Here is a 20,866-nt window from a genome sequence, read left to right on the forward strand (position 1 = left end):
CCTGTAATCCCAGCACTCGGGAGGCAGAGGCAGGCGGATCTTTGTGAGTTCGAGACCAGCCTGGTCTGCAAGAGCTAGTTCCAGGTCAGTCTCCAAAGCCACAGAGAAACTCTGTCTCGAAAAACCAAAAAAAAAAAAAAAAAAAGGGGGGGGGGACTAATATCCAGAATTTATAAAGAGCTAAAAGGTAAAAAAAAATAATAACAACAAACAAGTAATTCCATTGAAGATTGTTCAAGTGAACTAAATAGATGTGTCTCAAGAGAAGAAATAAAATCTGTACAAATGACAAAAAAAAAAAAGAAATGCTCCATAGTTTCCCACTAGGAAAACATTTCTCCAATATTCTTCTTTACAGATGGCAGTCAACGCCTTTCTTTTAGATCTACAGAGGGCTCCTCTAGGGAGGATTAGGTTGTGTTTTGAACTTGTTATTTTATGACTGTTTTACTTACATGTATGTGTGTGCAACACGTGTGGGCCTGCCTGGTGCCCATGGAAGCCAGAAAAGGGTGTCAGTTCCCCTGGAACTGGAGTCACTCAGGGTTGGGTCACCCTGTAAGTGATGGGGACTCGAACTAGGGCCCTCTACAAAAGAAGCGATGGATGGAGAAGGGACTACCGAGCTGATGAGAGGACAGGAGCAGGGCGGGAAGGACCCTTGGGAGGAGCGGGAGTACAGGACAAACTAGGCGGAGGGAGACTATTCCCACAGGCTGGCAGGGGGATCTTTGTACGCAGGCGCGAAGCTGCCCGGGAGGCGGAATCTAGGAGCCCCCCTAGGAGCCCGCCCACTGGGCTGCACAGAGCATGCGCGGTGGGGGCGCTCCAGCCGTCGCGTCTCCAGGAAGCGGCTCGGTTGAGGCGGGCGCGGCCTCTTCGTCTCGGCACGGGATTCCTGGAGGCTCTGCCGACTTCAGCGGGAGGTAACGGCCTTGGAGTCCTTCCCAGGCAGTGCGTTCCCGCGAGTCCCGCTTCGCTTTGGGGACCCCGTTTTCCTCGTGGCCGCCGGGACTCCCCGCCCTCCCACTCCGGTTTTCCCTGGCCTCTCAGGCGCCGCCCTCCCCGCAGGGGCCCCCACACCTCCAGGGGAGACCTTCGGGCGACTCTTCGGCCACACTGTCACGAGAAAACTTGTGGGCCGACCTTAGCCGGCGACAGAGCTGCAAGGAATGGACGCGGTTCCCGAGCATCCTCAGTGGCAGAAACTCCAGATAAAGCCAATGCCTCTCTTGAAATTGCACTCTCAGATTTGTGTGAAATGAAGGTATCCTTTCCCCCATCCCGGTAGACATGAGAGATTACTCCTGTTATGTATTTTGCGTAATTGAGCCGATTTTGTCCCTTCAGTTCTTGCCTGTCGTGTGGCGCTTGGTAGCATCGGTGTTTTGGTTGTCTTGTATAATTAAGTCATCTTTAGTTTGGAACACCTGACCTTTTGTTAGTTGGCACTGGTTAGCTAGTTTTCTGTCAGTTTAACACAAGTTAGAATCATTTGGGAAGAAAGAATCTCAATTGAGAAAATGCTGCCCTTCCACCCCCCATTGGAATTGTGGCCAAGCCTGTGTGGCATTTTCTTGATTGATGTGAGAGGGCTCAGCTGACTGTGGGTGGTACCACCCTTGGGGTGGAGGGTAGTCCTGGGGGTGTATAAGAAAGCAGGCTGAACTAGGGGAAGCAAGTCAGTAAGCAGCAATCTTGAGTGGTCTCTGCATCAGCTCCTGCCTCCGATTCCTATCATGAATTTCTTCTCTGACTTCCCTGGATGAAGGACTACAAGCTATAACTCTTTCTTCCCCAAGTTCTTTTTGGTCATGGTGTTTTACCACAGCAATAGAAATCTTAACTAAAATGGAAATGGGGTTCTGCTGTGACAGACCTGACTGTATGTTTTTGGGAGGATTGTGGTGGCATTTTTATTTTTGGCTGGAAAGGTGCTCAGAGCTCCGTGGACTGTTTTGTTGGAAGGACAGAATGTTGGGAAGAAATGCAGATGATGGAGGCCTGGCTTGTGAATCACAGAAGAAAGCAAAACTCTTACCGGGGTTATTCAAGTGACACTTTGAATTAAGAACCACTCAGGTGAAATATTTGCTTTGCTGGGACATTTGATACTGGTCAGCTGGGGCTGAAGGATCAACTGGTTGAGAGAGGCCAAATTTGGCAAGTGTTTCCTCCGGGTCAGCACACCGAAGTTATGATTCAGAGAAGGTCAAGGATGTATGTACCTTGTGCTGGCCACCATATTTGGTAGTGTGCAAATTTCCTAGTTGGCACTGATTTGAAGGCATGAAGGGATCATGGAGAGAAGCTGAGCTTATTGGTTAAGATATTACCCCCCCCACACACACACACATACACAGGATGTATTTCAGGAGGATTAAAAATTCAAGGTAAGCCTGGTCTACAAGAACTAGTTCCAGGACAGCCTCCAAAGCCACAGAGAAACCCTGTCTGAAAAAACAAAAAACAAAAAAAGTCAAGGTAACCTTGACTTATAAGGAGTTTGAGGCTCACTTGGACAGGAGACCATGTCCAGGGTAGCCTTCGGGGTTGGGGCATATACAATGTCCTGTTCGCCATACCACAAAATCAGGTATGGTTGTGAAGGCAGGCCTATAATCCCAGACATCTGGAAGTGGAGACAGGAGAATCACAAGTTCAAAGTGTTCTTATTTTGGTCAGTGAGATTCCCTTTCAGAGTGATTTCCCTCTGCTTGGTTTCCAGTATAGTCTCAGGTGAACTGTCCAACAGAGTGGATCAAGACAGGATTTCTCTGTATAGCTTTGGAGCCTGTCTTGGAATTCTTTCTCTATACCAGCCTGGCCTCCAACTCACAGAGATCCACCTGCCTCCGCCTCCCGAGTGCTAAGATTAAAGGCATGTGCCACCACCACTTGGTGGCCTCCATTTTAGATGAGCAAGACAGTTTGCTAACCTGGTGACAGGGGTTTCATAAATAACTCCAGAGATTATTTTCTCACCTGTTGTGATTTAGCCTTGAAAATCCATAGCATCACTTACTTATACTTTCTTGGCCAAAGTAGTCCCACAATCTACCTTAATGTCATGGGAAGAGGCAGAAGAGTAGCAAAGTCAGAATAAGAACACAAGACTGGGTATCTGACCTTCTGTACTAAAATACAGTCAGCTACACTGAGACATGCAACCCAGATGGAGACATGATCATCAATATCCTTCCTACTTTATCTTTATGTTATTGAGAAGTACTGTGTAAAGAAAGCAAATGTGTTTTGATTCTATTCAGGATTCAGATGCAATACACAATAAAATTTCCTACCTGGAAAAAAAAAAAGGAATTATTATGAGTTGTTAGAAAATAATTAAAAGTTCTTGAAATTCTAAATTAAAATGTTCAGGGTTATCATTTGAATTTCAAATGTCCCCTACAGACTCATTTTCTTGACTACTTTGGCCCCAGCTTCTGATGCTATTTTGGGAAGTTCTGGAAACTTTAGGTCTAGTTAGAGGACATAGGTCACTTCAGCGGGGTGCACCGTTGAAAATTATACATGTTCCAGTGTCCCTACTCCCTGTTTTCTTTCTCCTTTGAGGTGAAGACTCCTCTTCTCTCTGCTCCTGTAGCCATGTATTGTACCCAAATGAATGTGGCCAACAAGCTGTGAGTTGGGCCTTCTGAAACTGAGCCACAGTAAATCTTTCTTTGCTTCCTTAGGTGGTTTCAATCTGGTATTTGTCACAGTGTTGAGAAAAGTAACTTTCTCTGTAAATAGTATGGGCTATTTATTATTACTGTTACTATTCACAGGACCTTGTGACTGGCTTTGCTTAACTGGTCATTTGTATCTCAACAAACATGGAGATAAGATTAGAAGTTTTGACATCAACAAGTATCAAGCAGAAAAAACCCTGGCCCAGAGTTTCCTGGTTGGGTCAAGTGAGTTTTTCTTTATTCATATATTAATGGTTTTATAATTGTTAAATGTGTGTGTTTTCCTGTAAGATGTAGGAATATTTTGTGGCCTTAACCTCCCCCCCCAAAAAAAAACCCAAATAACACATCATATTCAGAAGATCACCTGTCCTCTGAACAGGTTTCTCTCTCTCTCTCTCTCTCTCTCTCTCTCTCTCTCTCGTCTCTCTCTCTCTCTCTCTGTGTGTGTGTGTGTGTGTGTGTGTGTGTGTGTGTGTTAAGTTACAATGTACAAGTTAGCAGTTATAGAAAATTGAATCATCTGTCTAGCTAGGTAAAAGCTTTTGCTTTCAATTTTTTCTTTCATTTCATGTTTATAGGGGGAGTTGAATTTCCTACACTTGCCCTATAAAAACAGTGGAGTGATTCCCAATGTGTCTTTAAAGTAACCTCAGGGCTGGAACAGGAGATGTGGGCCATAAGGCAGTAATAATCAAGGAGTGTCATCCATAATATATGAATTCATAATTCACACCTTAGAGTGGGCAAACCTACAGAATCCCCTTTTAATTTATAATGATTGTTGACATAAAGACTGAAATTTTCAGTGAGAAAGTATACTGTTAACTTCCCTGTAACAAGAGTTCTCTGTTTTTCTTTCAATTTTTTTTTTTTTTTTTTTTTTTTGTCTTCTGTGTATGAGTATTTTCCTTTCATGTGTGTAAGTATACTACATGCATGGTTGGTTCACAAAGAGGCCAGAAGAGGGTGTTAGATCCCATGGAACTGGAATTTCATAGGGTTGTGAGCTGCCACATGGTTTCTGGGAATCAAACCCGGGTCTCCTGGAAGAGTAGCAAGTACTCTTAACCTTTGAGCCATCCTCCCACCCAGGAGTTCTCAACTTTTACACTCATCAAAATCATCTAGGTGAAATTTATTCAGCTATAAAGAAAAAAATTTGAAGGATAATGTGTGAACTAGAGATTACCCTGTTAAACAAAAGAAGCCTGACATGGAAGGACACATGCTGCATGCTTTTCCTCAAAATTAAAAATCTGCATTAAAAAAAAAAAAAAAGTCCCGCAGAGCTGAGCGGCCAAGATGTATGACTTCACCAAGGACCAGACCGCAGAATTCAAGGAGGCTTTCCAGCTGTTTGACCGAACTCTCGATAGCAATATCCTGTACAGCCAGTGTGGGGACGTGATGAGGGCCCTGGGCCAGAACCCTACCAACGCTGAGGTGCTGAAGGTCCTGGGGAACCCCAAAAGTGATGAGATAAATGTGAAGGTGCTGGACTTTGAGCACTTCCTGCCCATGCTGCAGACTGTGGCCAAGAACAAGGATCAGGGGACTTATGAGGATTATGTTGAAGGCCTTCGTGTGTTTGACAAGGAAGGGAACGGTACCGTCATGGGTGCAGAAATCCATCATGTCCTTGTCACACTTCGGGAGAAGATGATAGAGGAGGAGGAGGTGGAGATGCTGGTGGCAGGACATGAGGACAGCAACGGTTGCATCAACTATGAAGAGTTTGTCCGGATGGTGCTGAATGGCTGAGGACATTTCCATATTGCGAGCCAGTGCCTTGCCCAGAGTGAGATTTCTATGCTATGTGGCTCCTCCTAGGCTCCCTTATCACAGCACCTTTGCCCATCTGGTCTCTTCTGGATGATGTTTGCCTTCACTAAATAAAATGCTCTCCCCCCCACCAAAAAAAAAAATCTGCATTTAAAAATAAGTACGTATAGGATGTGAAAGTAGAAAGGGGACCATGTGGGAGGAAAAAGGGGCCCAGTGGGAAGTGGACAGGACGAAAGAGGGTAATGGGAAAACGGAAAAAGATAAATATGATATGTCTTTTCTCATGTCCCATCTACACTTTATATGTATGTATATAACATGAATAAAGCAGAAGGGGGAGTTCTTGGATGTAGGAAAGGGACAGGGGAGGCTAATGGGCCCAGTCAAGCAAAATATGTGTGACAAGTATGTTTGAAAATACCTCGTAATGAAACCCATACATTGTACACTAACTAAAATAATGAAAAAACAGATTGCCAAGTCCCATAGTACTTCCAGCTCAATAAGTCTAGGCTGAGTAATTTATGTTTTTTGTTTGTTTACTTTTTTTAAGGTTTAGAATGTTTCAAAACATTGCTTATATGTTTTATGTGTATGAGTGTTTTGTTTGCATGTATGTCTGCATACGAAAAGAGGGTATCAGATTCCATGAAAATTCCATGAGAGTACAGTTATAGATGGTTGTGAGCCACCATATGGGTGCTACAGATTGAACAGGATCTCAAGAAGAATAGCCAGTGCTTTTAAGTACTGAGCCATCTCTCCAGCCCTGGTAATTTGTGTTTTTTTTTTTTTAAGCGGGTTCTGAAGTTTTGTCGTTGCTGGGTCCACAAACTTCATCCAAAAGACCTTAGTTTTTCTAGATAAAAAGAAAAGTGATCTGTCTGAGTCATTAGCTTATGGATTTCCAAAGCCATATTCATTTTAATCTATTCAAACTGTATAAAAAATTTTCCAGCTTTGTGGTGGCAGTTTAATGGCCTTTAATCCCATCAGTTGGGATGCTGAGGCAGGCAGATCTCTGAGTTCAAAACCAGCCTGGGCTGCAGAGTAAGTTCCAGTATAGCCAGGGCTACACAGAGAAACCCTGTTTCAAAAAACCAAAGCCAAACAAAAAGCTTCTCCATACAGATGCTTACACGAGTAGGACATTAAATAATTTTGGCTTGCAGAATTGGCAAATGGCTCTGGAGTGTTAGCCTTTAAAGAGCTTTAAATGCAGGCATTAGAACACCTTATGTTACAATAAATCTTTCCGCCAAAAACCGCTGAGCCCCACTGCCACATGTGCACTTTACGCCAGCCACCTGCCTGAGTTAGGCCCAAATGAATACACATTTGGGCCTAACTACATTTCCCAGGATCCTCTTTGACTCCTAGTCCTGTCTAACTTGCTGTTTCATTGGCCAAACAGAATTTTATTAAACAATCTATAAGATAAATATACACAGTACATTCCCCATCAATCTTACCCCGTAACTTTAGCAACGGGTATTTTATTATTTCCTACTTTCCTAGTACTAGATATATAATATGTAGATACAGAATCAGGATCTCATTGCTAGACAAACACTCTATCCTTGAGCTACACCCTAGCCCAAATGTTAACGCAGAATAAAAAATGTTTAGGTTATGAGTTTAGTATTTACTTTAGATTTATTGTATAAATTATTCTTGTCCTTAAATGTTATTTTGTTTTCCTTTCTAGGGTAATTTATGTAGATAAGATTGAATTAACTTTTGGAACCACCTAAGTCCTTCACATGTTTTTTTCTCTTAGGAGAATGAAGCTGTTTTTCTTTTGGATGAGAAATTCATAAATGAGATTAATTTGCTGTCTGGAAGAACAAAGAAGAAGATTCCTAGTCTTCAGCCTTTGTTGAAGGATGTTTTTTTTCTGGCAATATCCAGTAATGGTTAAGTATTGCTGTTGTGTTCTAAAGGCTAGCTTACTATGATATTTTAAGAAAAAAAAATGGGGGATAATATGTTAAAAATTGCATTTCACTTTTGAACAGATGTGTGGCTCTCTGGGGTTCTCACTACAGGAGAGCTTTTCCTGTGGAACAAAGATCAAGACTGTGTGAAAATGATACAAGTGACTGAAAAGCCTAAAGAAGTTATTAAAGCTACAATAGGTAGGGATCTTAAAAATTTTTGTTTGACTGGAAAAAGAGTGACTTTTTTTCATATTCTTATTTTGATAATGTATCTCTGTTTATGTATATATGCATATTGTTTCTGTCTATATAATATTCATTCTGAAATTTCGTTGGTGCCTTTTTCACCTCATTAACTTTTTCACCTCATTAACCTGGCATGCCTATCGTGTGATAATGGGTTCCTAATGTTATATAGCAGTGCAGGTTTTGTGATTCAGATCTGTAATCCAAACAGTTGAGGAGACCAAGGCAAGAGGACCAGAAGCCTAAATATTGCTTAGATTGCAGATTGAGCTGAAGGTCAGCTTGAGCGGCCAAGTGAGACTCTATCTCAAAATACAAAGTAAAAAGGATGCTATGAGTGGGTCTCAGTGTTAAGAGAACTTGCCTAGCTCATGAAATATACTCAGTTCAATCTCTAGTACATTATAGGCATGGTGGCCCACACCTTTAATCCCAGCACTCAGAGGCAGAGCCTGGCAGATCTCTGAGTTTGAGGCCAAGCCTGGGCTACATTGTGAGTTCTAGGACAACCAGAACTACAGAGAGAAATCCTGTCTCAAAAAACCTAAAGTAGTAAATGTTGTTGTTTGTACTTTTATTATTGCTTTAGTTTTAACATCCTGAATGGTAACACAGCTTGAGTTTCTCATTGCAAGGGTAGCTAACCTTGCCAGGCAAGCATTTGGAATGCTGAAGTAGGAGGATCTCAGAGAGTTTGAGGCCAACCTGGGCTTGTTACAGAATGAGACCTTATTGCATAAAAGTCAAAAAGGAAAAGAAAATTATGTGCTTTTATGAAAAATTCAGATTTTGGAAGTTTTATTTTTCTGCTTTGTTTTGTGTTAATTAGCAAGCTCCTTAAGGCTATACTTGTATGTAGCTGAAAATGGGAAAAGAGTTCTGCTCATTACATCTTCTGGCTGCATACTTCTATGGGAGTATTCGGAATTGAAGAATATCTTATCTTCTAAAAGCCTCCCATTGGTCGGTCAGTGGTTCCAAATAATACCCGAAGAAGCCGTTTTATTGCCTTCCTCTAAAGATAAAGAAGCTGTAGTGGATGCTGTTTTTGTCAAAAATGAGGTAAAATCCAAATGAGACACTATGGAGTAGACCTTTTAGACTTTAAGAACTGTCCCTATTTGAGAAACTATTTAGTCAGGGGTATAATTGGGTACCTGTTTGTCCCTAGTCAGAGCAGTTGTGAAACTACTGTTTGGAAAAGATGTTTTTAAAAATAGTTTCAAGCCGGGCAGTGGTGGCGCACGCCTTTAATTCCAGCACTCGGGAGGCAGAGGCAGGCGGATCTCTGTGAGTTCGAGACCAGCCTGGTCTATAAGAGCTAGTTCCAGGTCAGCCTCCAAAGCCACAGAGAAACCCTATCTCAAAAAACAAAACAAAACAAAACAAAATGGTTTCAAATTAAGACTTCCTTTCCCTTAGTATAATATGACTTGTAATGAACATGGTAGTATGTACTTGCAATCCAAACACTTGGGAGGCAGATTAGGATAGTTAACATGGTAGTACGTATATACCTGCAATCCAAGCATTTGGGAGATAGATGTGCAAGGACTAAACAAAGTTCAAGGCCAACCTGGGTTACATATTGAGCTCCAGGCTGTCTTGGCTGCATAGCAAGACCTTTGCCTTAAATAATCAAGTTAAAATAAAATGTGTGCATGTTCTATAGTAAGCTAGAGCTGGTAATGTTCTATAAGACCTTAAATTCTAAGTATATAATGGATTCATTGTTTAAATCTGTGTATGCACTTTCATCTATTACCAATCCACCTTTGTTGGAAATTGTATTTTGAAGTTAGGCTTGGTGTTACATGCCATCTCAGCACTATGGAAATAGAGGCAAGATGATCATTTCAGACCAGCCTGGACTATGTGACAGCCTCTCATTAAAAAAAAAAAAAAAAAAAAAAAAATCATTGGTCCCTTTAGCTCCAGCACTCAAGAGGCAGAGTTCTTGTGAGTTCAAGGCCAGCCTGGTCTACAAACTGAGTTCAGGGCTACCCAGAGAAACCCTGTCTCAAATCCCCCCCCCACCCCCCCAAAAAATTGCATTTGAACTGTTATTGGTCCGACCCAGTAAGTACCCAGAGTATTGATACTCTAATATAAATAATATAACACTACAAAAGAAGAGGATTATTTTACAGGAACCTTCCCAGCAACAGTAAATGGCAGTATATTTTTTTTCAAACTAATATTCAAATGTATTTATGATGGCATGTAGTACTTCTATAACATTTGTATATTATAGTCAAATAAGCATTTCTATGTCCTCAAGCATTAAATGCATGTTGAGAATTTCTTTGAGTCACGTTGATAATATTTTTATTATCTTTTTTTCCAAAGATTTATTTATTTTATGTGTATGAGTGTTCTATCTGCATATATGACTTTACGCCAGAAGAGGGCATCAGATCCAACTATAGAGGGGTTTGAGCCACCATGTGGATGCTGGGAAATGAACTCAGGACCTCTGGAAGAGTAGTCAGTGCTCTTCACCGCTGAGCCAGCTCTATAGCCCCTTTTATATTTTTTATTATCAATTGTAATATTGATAATATGGTCAGTAGTTACTCCACAGTCCTATACGAATACCAGTACAAATCCTCCTGCTTTGGTGTCTCTTAACTGGACTTGAGTGTAAACAAGATGCACAAGGCCCTGGGTTTTCTCCCCATCCCCAAAAGAACTCTTCCATGTCCTTAGGCTGATTTTCCATTTGGGCCTTGTTATCTGGCAAAGAAAAAATTAATTAGTCTTTAGATTACTATTTATTAAGAATGAAAATATATGAGACATATTTTCATATATCAATGTATTTTCTGATTAGTTTCATACTAAACTATTAAATTTATCTGCAGTTATTTGGCGACTGCTGCCTGTGTTCTTTTACTTTTTATTCTGGAGAATGCTTGAAGTTAACATTTCTGGCCATTCAGTGGTATGAGAATGTATTTACATCTGTAAGGTGAGGTAAATATTTCCCTATTTATTTTCTACTTTTAAACAAGAATTGTCATTGACCAGTGTATATTTAAGATTTTTAGGTCTTAATTTCTGTTTTTTAAAGCTTTGTAGACCCTTCCCTTCTACCTTTCACTTTTAAACATTTAATCTAGCAAGTTTCTCTTGTTTTTGTTTTTCTCTGAGACAGGAGACCGTGAAAGAGATAGTATAGTGTGTGATATATTTGTCTTGATACAATGAACATAATTACTTTGAAAGGAATTAAACTTTAAAGGGGCAAGGATATTTGGATTTACTGATGTACCTTCAAATGCTCAATTTGTTATGTTTTGTTTCATGTTTTTGGACAAAGTCTCACTGTGTAGCGCTGGCTGTCCTGGAACTCTATGTGATCATGATGGTCTTGGACCCAAGTGATCTTCTTGTCTCTGCATCCCAAATGCTGGAGCCACCAGGCCTATACTCAAGTGTTGTTTGTTTGTTTTTAATAGTAAAATAGTTTGTATTCCAAGGCTCCATAAAATAGCGCAAAATATATTAAAAGTTTGTATTACTTAAATAAGATTTAGGAAAGTAATGTGATTTTTATGAATTTTTTATGTTAGCAGTACTTTATTGTTTATAAAAAGTAAAACAAGTTTATAAGCAGGTTGATCACTATATACACCTATTTAATTATCCCTTAAAACAAATGTGGGAAATTGACATAATCTAAAAAGAGTTCTGTTTCCCCTTTTTTTCTGTTTTTTAAATGTACATTAATTGCATAAAAAATAAAATTTTCCTTAGGACATTTCATTTGATCATATTCATATCCCTATTGTCCTCATTCTCCTCCCTATTTTTATTATTCCAGTAGTTTGCTGTCATGTAAAAATGTTTAAACATTTAGATGAAACTGGTATATTTAGGTTTGATTATGGAACATAGCTCTACTTAGAAATCTCCAATACTGAACTAAATTTACCAACAGTTACTGAACAGTCACTGATGTGTAATACATATATGTACATCCACTGAGGTTTAGACGGACTCTTTTTGAGCTTGGCATGGTCATGTATGTTAGGAGGCTGAGGAAGAGGCTCACCTGAGCCCAGGAGTTCAAGGCCAGTCTGGGTCGTATATTGAAATCTCATCTCAAAAACAGATACATCAAAAATAAGTATGTACATAAAGTTGTTAGCCCATGCCAGGCAGTGGTGGTGCACTCCTGTAATCCTAGCACTTGGGAGGCAGAGGTAGATCTCTGAGTTTGAGGTTAGCCTGGTGTACAGAACTAGCTCCAGGACAGCCAGGGCTACCCAGAGAAACCTGTTGGATCTTGCTGTCATTAATTTTATTGCTTTCTTAGGTCATTGCCGTTCCGTGTTCACTGGGCACAACAGGAATATCTCCTGTGCAGTCTGACTCCCAAGTGTGAGTCTGTGAAGTCAAGAGGAGCTCTGATCTCGGCCTTCTCAAGAGATGGCCTTGCCCTGGCTGTGACTCTTAATCAGAGAGACCCAAAGGTCAGAAACAAGCATCTGTCCTTAGGGCTACTTTATGTTCTTTAAAGTAACATTTTCAGTCCATTGTGGTTTGGTAAAGCTATATAAATCAGCTGTCATCATTTTCAAAAGCTGTTTTGAAGAAATGTAAAATTAAAAATCTTATCTTGGTGACAAATGCTGGTAATCCCAGCATTTTGCACACTGGGGCAATTGAGTTCAAGATCAGCCTGGGTTACATAGCAAAACCTTGTCAAAAATGCAACAAAACAAAGTAAGAAGTGAAAAGATAAAAGAAAAGGAGGGCATGTGCGCTAATCCCAGCTGTTGGCAGGGCTGGGGTGGGAGGATTTCAAGTGCATGGCTACTCTGAACAGTTTAAGAGTAAAGGGCTGTCATCAGTACTGCTTGGCATAGAACGATGACTTCCTTTGTTAGTATAATGACAGCTCTTTCAGCCTCTAGGAAATTATGCACACAGAAGGTAATGGTATTGGTTATGTCATGTTTTCACCCTTCTAGGCAACTCAGTTACTATTTATAAACACACTGAATTTTGTTACTCTCTGTGGTGGTCTTAAAGGATGTAGTAACAAGAATCCTGTGGTCCCAGCTACACTTAGCAGGTAAGAACTCATGTGCTTATCTCTGAGGACAGTTATTGAAGTTTGATGCTCTACTAATTACATAAAGATAATATTTAGCAACCTGGTCTATAAGAGCTAGTTCCAGGACAGCCTCCAAAGTCACAGAGAAACCCTGTCTCAAAAAACAAAAGCAAAAACAAACAAACAAACAAATTTAAAAAAAAGATAATATTTAGATAAAGAATGTCATTTACTTTCTTGTTTTGTTTTGAGACAGGGTTTCTCTTTCTCTGTGTAGCTTTGGAGCCTGCCCTGGAACTCACAGAGATCTGCCTGTCTCTGCCTCCCGAGTGCTGGTGTTAAAAGCGTGTGCCACCACTTGCGTACTTGTATACATCTTATAGCTCATTTGCTTTCCAAAAATCACCACGAATGTGGTGTTTAAAATCTATGAATACCGGCCAGGCGTTGGTGGTGTACGCCTTTAATCCCAGCACTCGGGAGGCAGAGGCAGGCGGATCTCTGTGAGTTCGAGGCCAGCCTGGTCTCCAGAGCGAGTGCCAGGATAGGCTCCAAAGCTACACAGAGAAACCCTGTCTCGAAAAACCAAAAAAAAAAAAAAAAAAAAAAAAAAAAAAAAAAATCTATGAATACCCCAGCCTTCCTGAATGAATGATGGTCTCCCCTCTCAAGTTTTCATCTTACCTTCCCTTACAAAACTTCATTTTGCTCTACCTACTCAAATTCTATTCCTAAGAAGATAGAAAAAAACAGTGAAGAAGAAAATACATTTGTATATTTTCTACTCTACCCTTCTTTTAAAAGTATTTCATACTTTCTTTATATAAAGCAACTTTTAGAATTTACCAAGTACAGTGGGGCCGTGGTGCAAGAGCCTTTAATCCCAGCACTGGTGAGATAGTCAGGCAGATCTCTGTAAGTTCAAGGCCTGGTCTACAAAGCAAGATCCAGGACAGCAAGGGCTATTACACAGAGAAACCCTGTCTTGAAAAAAGATGCTGACTAACTTTTTGAGAATTTTGGGAATTTTTTCATTTCTGAATTGTTTATAAATCTGAGTAAACTTCTAATTGGAATATTGTTGGAGTAGATATAAGTAAGCCTTTTTTCCCCTAAAAAGTAAAATTAACAAAATTTATGTGACAGTAGCCTACTAACCAGTCCTTTCTAAAACTGTCATTTGCTCTTTCTAGGTCATATTGGGTAGGTGACATCAGCTGGACACATGACAGTCTTTTTCTGGCTTGTGTGCTAAAACGTGGCTCCCTGGTTTTATTGACCTGCTTAGGTGAATTGCTAACACTAGTTACACTTGGTTGCTCTATAGAATTTGGGCCAGCTGAGTTTATTCCTCTTCATCCACTAATAACATATAGGTGAGACATTTGAATTGTTTTATTTACAGAACTTATTTTCTTTGGTGATTAATTTTATTGTGTGTTTTTACAAAAAAATTTCATCTCCAAATTTTTTTTTTTACTGTGAGTCTATCATGTCAATATCTGTTTCTTATCTCTTCCTAATTATTTATAGTTTTCTTCCTATTTCTTTTTGTGGCTTAATCCTGGTGAAAATTTGACATTGTGACTATGTAAGTATAAAGTTATTTAAATATTTAATAGTACTGAAAACTTATCTTTACTATAAAAGATAATAAAACATGACATTATTTTAAAAGTGTAGCACTTAGTAACTCAAAATTAACATATTTTTTCAAAGGACAAAAACTGTTACTAATAGAATGAAAAGTTTAGCCATATTTGGATTTTAATTTTAGTTAGACAAATCAAGTTTCAAATACTAGTTTTTATATTTCCTAATTGTATACATGAATACATTGTTCTTTTCTTGTGAAATGAAGATGACAGTAATTGTCTTATAGGAATGAGGAAATGAAGTAAATCTGCATTATTATATGTGGTTCTCATATAAAATAAGTGCTGAGTAACTTTATTTACTGTATATAGCTAGATGTATATAGAGAGCTATTTTAAAAATTAATTCACACCTTTAATCCCAGCCCTCAGGAGGTAGAGGCAGGTGGATCTCTGACTTAGAGGCTAGCCTGGTCTACAGAGCTAGTTCCAGGATAGCTAGGGCTACACAGAGAAAACATGTCTTGAAAAAAACAAAAACAAAAATACAAAAACAAACAAAAAATTAGTCTTAAAAATTGTGTGTGGAAGTGGGTGCAGTGCTAGTGGAGGCTAGAGGCCTTAGGTGCTCCTGGAGCTGATGGTTGTGACTGACATGGTTGCTGGGAATCAAACTCCAGCCTTCTGGTAGGGCAGGAAAAAGTTCTTAACTGCTGAGTCATCTCTCTAGCCACAAGAACTAGGATTAATGCTAGGAGAAAACTGTTGATTCCTGCAGTCAAAGTTGTAGGTTTTTTGGTTTGTTTTTTCTTTTTTTTTTGACCTTCATCTTTTATTTTATGTGTATGAGTATTTGCTTGCATGTATATCTGAATATTGTGCATTCTGTGCCCAAGGAGGCCAGATGAGGGTGATAGATCCTCTGGGACTCGAGTCACACACAGACATCATGAACCTCCATGTGGGTGCTGAGGATGGATTTTGGTCCTTAATTTGTATCTACTGGAATTTCCTCACATTCTCCTTTAAAGTTAGTATTTTAAGGCTTTTCTAACTGGTTTCTCTTTTCTGATAGATGTTCATTATTTCAAAAAATAAAATTTGAAAACCACGACACATTATTAAATGGTATAAAAATGATTCTTAGACTTCTAATCCTCAAGGATAACAATTACCATCTTAGGGTATTGTCTTCTAAACATTAAAGATACTCATTTTGTATTTATAATAATAGTAATATGCTAGTTTCTTTCAAATATGATAAATTACATGAAATGTGTTTATTTTTTAACTAATTTTTAAATTTTTATTTTATTTTAATATTTTGTGTGTATGAGTGAGTGTTTATGATGTGTGTGTGGGCACCAGTATGCCCCTGTGTACATGTGGAAGCAATTCAGTGCTTCCACCTTAACATGTCAGGCTTGTGTGGCAAGTGTTTTTACTCACTGAGTTCAGTGGGTAACCCCCCTCTGGTCTCATGGAAATTGTATGCACTGACGTTTATGCTGTCAAAACTACATACACATAAAATAAAAAACAATTAACCTTAGGGTAAAGAGAATAAAAGAAAATACTTTCACTGCACAAAATTACAGTTTCCTAGTAGCATTTATCTGTCACTAAAAATTAGGCCTTGTTATTTTGCTAAACACAATCAAGGACATACCCACGTCACTTTCCTTTCTATAGACTGATGCAGTCTGCAGTATCACTGTTTTTTAATGGTTCCTTACATTTCTCTAATTAACCTATTGTGGGACATTTAGCTAATGAAAAGCAATCTATAGTTGAGATCTATAGATTGGGCATCCTCAATTGCTTTTCTGCAATTCTAGAGGTCAGACTAAGGGCCTTGCACACAGTAGGCAAATGCTTTATCAACCAGATCTCCCAATCTGTATTTTAACAGTTCTATAGTCTAAAAAATTGTAATATACTAATATGTCTCCTTTTATATTTACAAAACAAAAACATTAGATGTTTTATAAATTGTGTGATCAGAGTCCAATATAGAATTATGACGTATTTATGTGAGAGACATTTAGTTTTAAACTCATAAAATGTCACCATTATATTCTCTAAATGTCCTATTTTTAACTCCTTTGTAACAATTGTACCAATTCTAATTCTTATAATTCTATTCCTCTATTTACATATTTTAGGAGGAAAGCCAGCTACTCAATTCTTTAATAATAAAAGTAAGATGCTATAATTCTTAAACAGGTTGCATATAATTAAAAACAAAACAAAGCCGGGCATTGGTGGCTCACACCTTTAAACCCAGCACTCAGGAGGCAGAGGCAGGTGGATCTCTGTGAGTTCGAGGCCAGCCTGTCTCCAGAGCGAGTGCCAGGATAGGCTCCAAAGCTACACAGAGAAACCCTGTCTCGAAAAACCAAACCAAAACAAAACAAAAACCAAAACAAAGCATAATAAATGTCATAATAAATAAATCTAGGAAAAAATAGAAACATGTATAGACATGTTTTGGTTACTGTTGTATTTCCTGCAAGTCAATTATACAAACTTAATGGTTTCATGTCTGTTTCATCTGCTTGCTTTCTCATCATTCTATGTGGTTTCTTTGCCATTTATTTTGAATAATACGATTACTTCCTTTAAGATCCTTCTCTTGCTGATTATTGGCTTTTCATGTTTGTTTGCTAGACCACAGCAGTTTACATTTCAAGATTCAAATAATCCTGTAGATTCATCAGCTTCTGATAGTGACCCTCTGAGACAGAGGTTTTCTATAAAAGCACACTCACGGCTACCTTACCTCATTATTTCTGATGGATATATGGTCACATCCCTTCGGTTCCTTGATGACCAGACTCCAACAGCGCTCATGAGGTCCTTGCTAATTGATTCAACCCAGAGGCTTGAGGAAGCATACCAAAGTATGATGCTATCTAAGGTACAGTGCCTTTTGGTATTCCTTTCAAAGTTAAAACTGTACCAACAGTAATATTAGTCCTTTTGACACTAGAAGTTTTAATTGCTTTAGAATTACAGATAAAATTTTGTGCTTGGAAATCATGTCTTTCTTCCCATAGCCAAAGCACAAAGGGCTGAACTTGCGATCACTGGATTCCTTAAGGTCTAGCCTGTTAAAGCGTCAAGGAAAGGAAGGTTCAGTACATCGCACTGTCCCCAGATTTCTACAGGAAGAAGAAACAATGAAGTTAAGTGAAACTACAGATGTTCAGGTACTTATTAGTACATACTGATTTTATCTAAGAAATTCATTGATTTTGTTGCTGTTGTTAGGAAATAGAAATTTGAGAACAATACAGTGATCCTATGCATAAGGCTTGAATGGTATTAAATATAATTTTTCCCCTCGTGTTTAGGATTCTGAAGGAGAAGAAGCTAATGAAGTTGAACAATTTCCAAACAGCTCATTTCCTTTTTGTAACCAAAGAAAAGATCTACGGTTTAGCATTATCAAGGAAGGAAGATTGGAATTTGCAACTATGTTTGATACAGTTCATGCAAAGGATGATTCCAAGGAGACAGACAGAACTACTGCAGAACTACATTGTATCCAGAAAAAACTACTTGCAGCGTGGACTATAGGAATTTCAAAAAATGTAACAGAAAAAAACTTGATGTTAAATTACACAGTACTTTGCATCACTCACTTTTTCTATGTTCTTCAGTTTATAAAATGTCCTTTGCCGAAATCTGACCTGTTTTTAAATGAGAGTCTGAAGCATAATACGTGGGTCCTTTGTGTCTTTCAACTTTTCCATCAGTGTCTATCAGTCCATTATTGGGATTTGAGGTACAAACAAGATGTGGGCCATTTGATAAAGCTGACCTCAAATACTGTAAAGCTTTTTTTGACTCAGCAACAAAAAAATGGGCTCTTCTCAGAGAAACTTTTAGCCTGCCTTTCTTTACTCCGAGTGGTTGCTGACCATTTAGATGGCATCTGCAAACTTCAGCCTGAGGCCATTTCAGCATCAGCTGATGGAAGGAAGACAGCTGAGATGGACTCACTAATGGTCCCTATTTTTTCAGCTTTGAGGGAAAGTTGGTCCTGGGACTCACCTTGGAAGATTTGTCCTCAAGTCACAAATCTTGTTCAAAAGCCAAGTCACAGGTATGAATAGTAATTCTATTACTAAAACCACATTGACTTTCTAATGCTATAGTAAGAAGTGTATAATTTGGTAGTTTTTAGTATGTTTATAAGGTTTTAAACTGTTAGTAATAATCCCAGAATACTTTCTCACTCCAGAGGGAAACTTTGTAACAATTTGGATCCCAGCATTAAAATGTTACTTTAAAAAATGTATAAGTGTCTGATTCAGAATAATAGATTATCCCTGATATAGCTATATGATTTTTAAACATTTATTTTTTTGTTTTAATTTATGTGTATGTATGGGGGGGTGGCGCTGCCGTGGAGGGCAGAAGAGGGCATTGGATGCTCTGGAGATGAAGATGGAAGCAGTTGTGAGCTGCCCAATGTTGTGCTGAGCTGTAAATTCAGGTTCTCTGGAAGAGGAACAAATGTTCTTAACTCCTGAGGCATCTCTCCAGCCTCTCTATGTAAATTTTTTTCTATATATTAATTTTATGTGTCAATCAAAAATTGTTTCAGGTTTTTTTCCCAAACATTAGAAAGCACACACTTTTTTTTCTTTGGTCTTGGGCAGCCATAATGATCTTGAATGTACACAATTAAAGTATTGGAGAGTGGATGGGGTGGGGGGTAGGTTGGGGTGGGGGGGAGGAGTAGGGGAGGGAGGAGTTGGAGAGAAAGAAATAACACAAAATAACACATAGAAAAAAATTTATTATGGTTTACTACTAAAAAAAAAAGAAAAATACATACAGGTTCATAAAACATTTGTGAAAATCTTGTCCTTATATGAATTTACCACTGAACTATGATTATTAACTGGGTCAGTATGTTGCTTCTGAATGTAGCTAAACTTGTCATTACTCACTGAATTTGGTTTTGACAATTATCTAATTTTGTGCACAGATTGATTGCTCTTTGGAGACTATTGTACAAACAAACTTTATGGTATGGAGCACAGTTAAGCCAAAGAATTCCTGATGGTGACATCCAGTTAACTGAAAATATAACACATGAAATATCTTTTGTCAAGACTCTGTTATGTCATCTACAGACTAACTTGCAGATGGCTGGGGATAGCTTGAATCAAGCCTTAGAACTTACACCTATCAATGGTCAGTATTGTATAAGCAGTTTCTAACTCCTTGGGTATGTGAAATGATTAACTGGGCTTTGGTTTTTCAAAATGAGTTGCACTACCTGATTTTCAGAATAATTTCAGGCTAGAGTTGTATCTATTGAATTTTAAAACTAAGTAAACAAAAGTAATGTAATCATCTGTAACTAATTGTTGGGTAAAATCACCCTTAGGTGAAGAGTGCTTTCTGTTAGGATCATATGAAAAATCAGTTCATCTCTGGAAGAAAGCTCTACAAGAAACCCAAGAGAAAGGTAAGGGATGCTTAAAAACAAGTAACACTATATTGGTAAGAATATAAATTAATATTCTGCATAAATTACAAATATTTAACCTCAGAGTGTTCATGCTATCTTACTGTTCAGTAAGATGCAGATTGTAGGGAACTTGACTGTCAGAAACACTGTACTGTATTTTAAGTTATTCTTGATTTTAAAATCTTTTCAATGATCTCTAGTTAAGTTTCCTACACACCCCACCCCTACCTTGTTTAATGATAAAACCTGCAGTTGAATGTTAAATGGGTAAGAAATGAGATTTATCTTGAACATGTGTTTTCCTTTTAAAGACACCACAGATACTAATGGGAAACTATACATCAAATATTCTGCCTCCTTCCTACAGACATTAAGAGAACCATAGAGTTAAGCCTTCTGGCCTTTAAGAGATTAGAGAGTTTTAGGTTGAACAGAGAGTTGGAGTTGAGTATGATTTGGATGGGGATTTTGTAATGACATAGGACTGTAGGTTCCAGAAACTGATGACGTCTTTGATGATATAGGGCAGGTGTGACTGAGATGATAAAAGTTCCTAGGTGGCAGCTCTGTACCTGGCCTGAGTATAGTTACTGCCTGGTCAGAGCCCCGGGCTTTACATTTGTTTTCTGACTGTTAGCTTTGCACATTTCCCTTTTTCATCTACTCGTGTTTTGTCAGTGCATGCTGTAGCCCAGCTATGCACAGGCACTAGAGATACCAAAAGCTGACCTTTTGTTACAGTCACTTGTGTGGGCTGGGAGCACAAGAAGAGCACCCCTCTCCACGGTCTAAGCCTGAAGGATCAGCACCAGAGAACCATGGAGAGGCTGATATTTTAAGTTGAGTTGAAACTGGACGGAGCTGGGTGGTAGTGGCACATCCTTTAATCCCAGCACTTGGGACAGAGGTAGACTTATCTCTGTGAGTTTGAGGACAGCCAGGGCTACACAGAGAAATCCTGGTTTAACAGAGGATATACATTCTTCATGTGTTTAGATCCTAAATAAGTTATGTCAACTGAGTCACACCATAAAAGGTGTCACAAG

At 38.8% G+C, this 20,866-nt stretch overlaps 2 protein-coding genes across 19 annotated transcripts in view; both read left to right on the forward strand.

Annotated features, from left to right (window-relative positions):
- Positions 1–811: 811 nt before the first annotated feature.
- The window catches only part of Cplane1 (ciliogenesis and planar polarity effector 1), a 99,234-nt gene continuing 79,179 nt past the window's right edge, over positions 812–20,866 (forward strand). For 11 of the 18 annotated variants that reach the window (XR_003482447.2, XR_003482448.2, XM_027401316.2 and 8 more), the window contains exons 1-14: positions 813–1,267; positions 3,792–3,920; positions 7,264–7,399; positions 7,502–7,621; positions 8,499–8,731; positions 10,534–10,640; positions 11,991–12,147; positions 12,649–12,752; positions 13,928–14,110; positions 17,000–17,249; positions 17,389–17,541; positions 17,686–18,440; positions 19,332–19,540; positions 19,737–19,817. Coding sequence is in view for 15 of the 18 variants with exons in the window: in XM_027401316.2 (XP_027257117.1) it covers positions 3,840–3,920; positions 7,264–7,399; positions 7,502–7,621; positions 8,499–8,731; positions 10,534–10,640; positions 11,991–12,147; positions 12,649–12,752; positions 13,928–14,110; positions 17,000–17,249; positions 17,389–17,541; positions 17,686–18,440; positions 19,332–19,540; positions 19,737–19,817 (2,569 nt within the window). In the remaining 3 variants the exon portion in view is untranslated. Of the gene's footprint in view, positions 1,268–3,791; positions 3,921–7,263; positions 7,400–7,501; positions 7,622–8,498; positions 8,732–10,533; positions 10,641–11,990; positions 12,148–12,648; positions 12,753–13,927; positions 14,111–14,826; positions 15,360–16,999; positions 17,250–17,388; positions 17,542–17,685; positions 18,441–19,331; positions 19,541–19,736; positions 19,818–20,866 lie in introns of those variants that run through there. The other 7 variants (XM_027401317.2, XR_004768559.1, XM_027401320.2 and 4 more) reach the window with 7 other exon arrangements.
- On the forward strand, positions 4,750–5,636 carry LOC103163795 (myosin light polypeptide 6). The gene has a single exon (XM_027401328.2). The coding sequence runs from the start codon at positions 5,001–5,003 to the stop codon at positions 5,457–5,459; it is 459 nt and encodes a 152-aa protein (XP_027257129.1). The 5' UTR covers positions 4,750–5,000; the 3' UTR covers positions 5,460–5,636.

Source organism: Cricetulus griseus, chromosome 2 (genome assembly GCF_003668045.3).
Source record: "Cricetulus griseus strain 17A/GY chromosome 2, alternate assembly CriGri-PICRH-1.0, whole genome shotgun sequence".
NCBI classification, from domain to species: Eukaryota; Metazoa; Chordata; class Mammalia; order Rodentia; family Cricetidae; genus Cricetulus; species Cricetulus griseus.

Bases quoted from the DNA above. Each gene is read 5' to 3' on its own strand.
- LOC103163795 (XM_027401328.2), top strand. From the start codon at position 5,001: ATGTATGACTTCACCAAGGACCAGACCGCAGAATTCAAGGAGGCTTTC.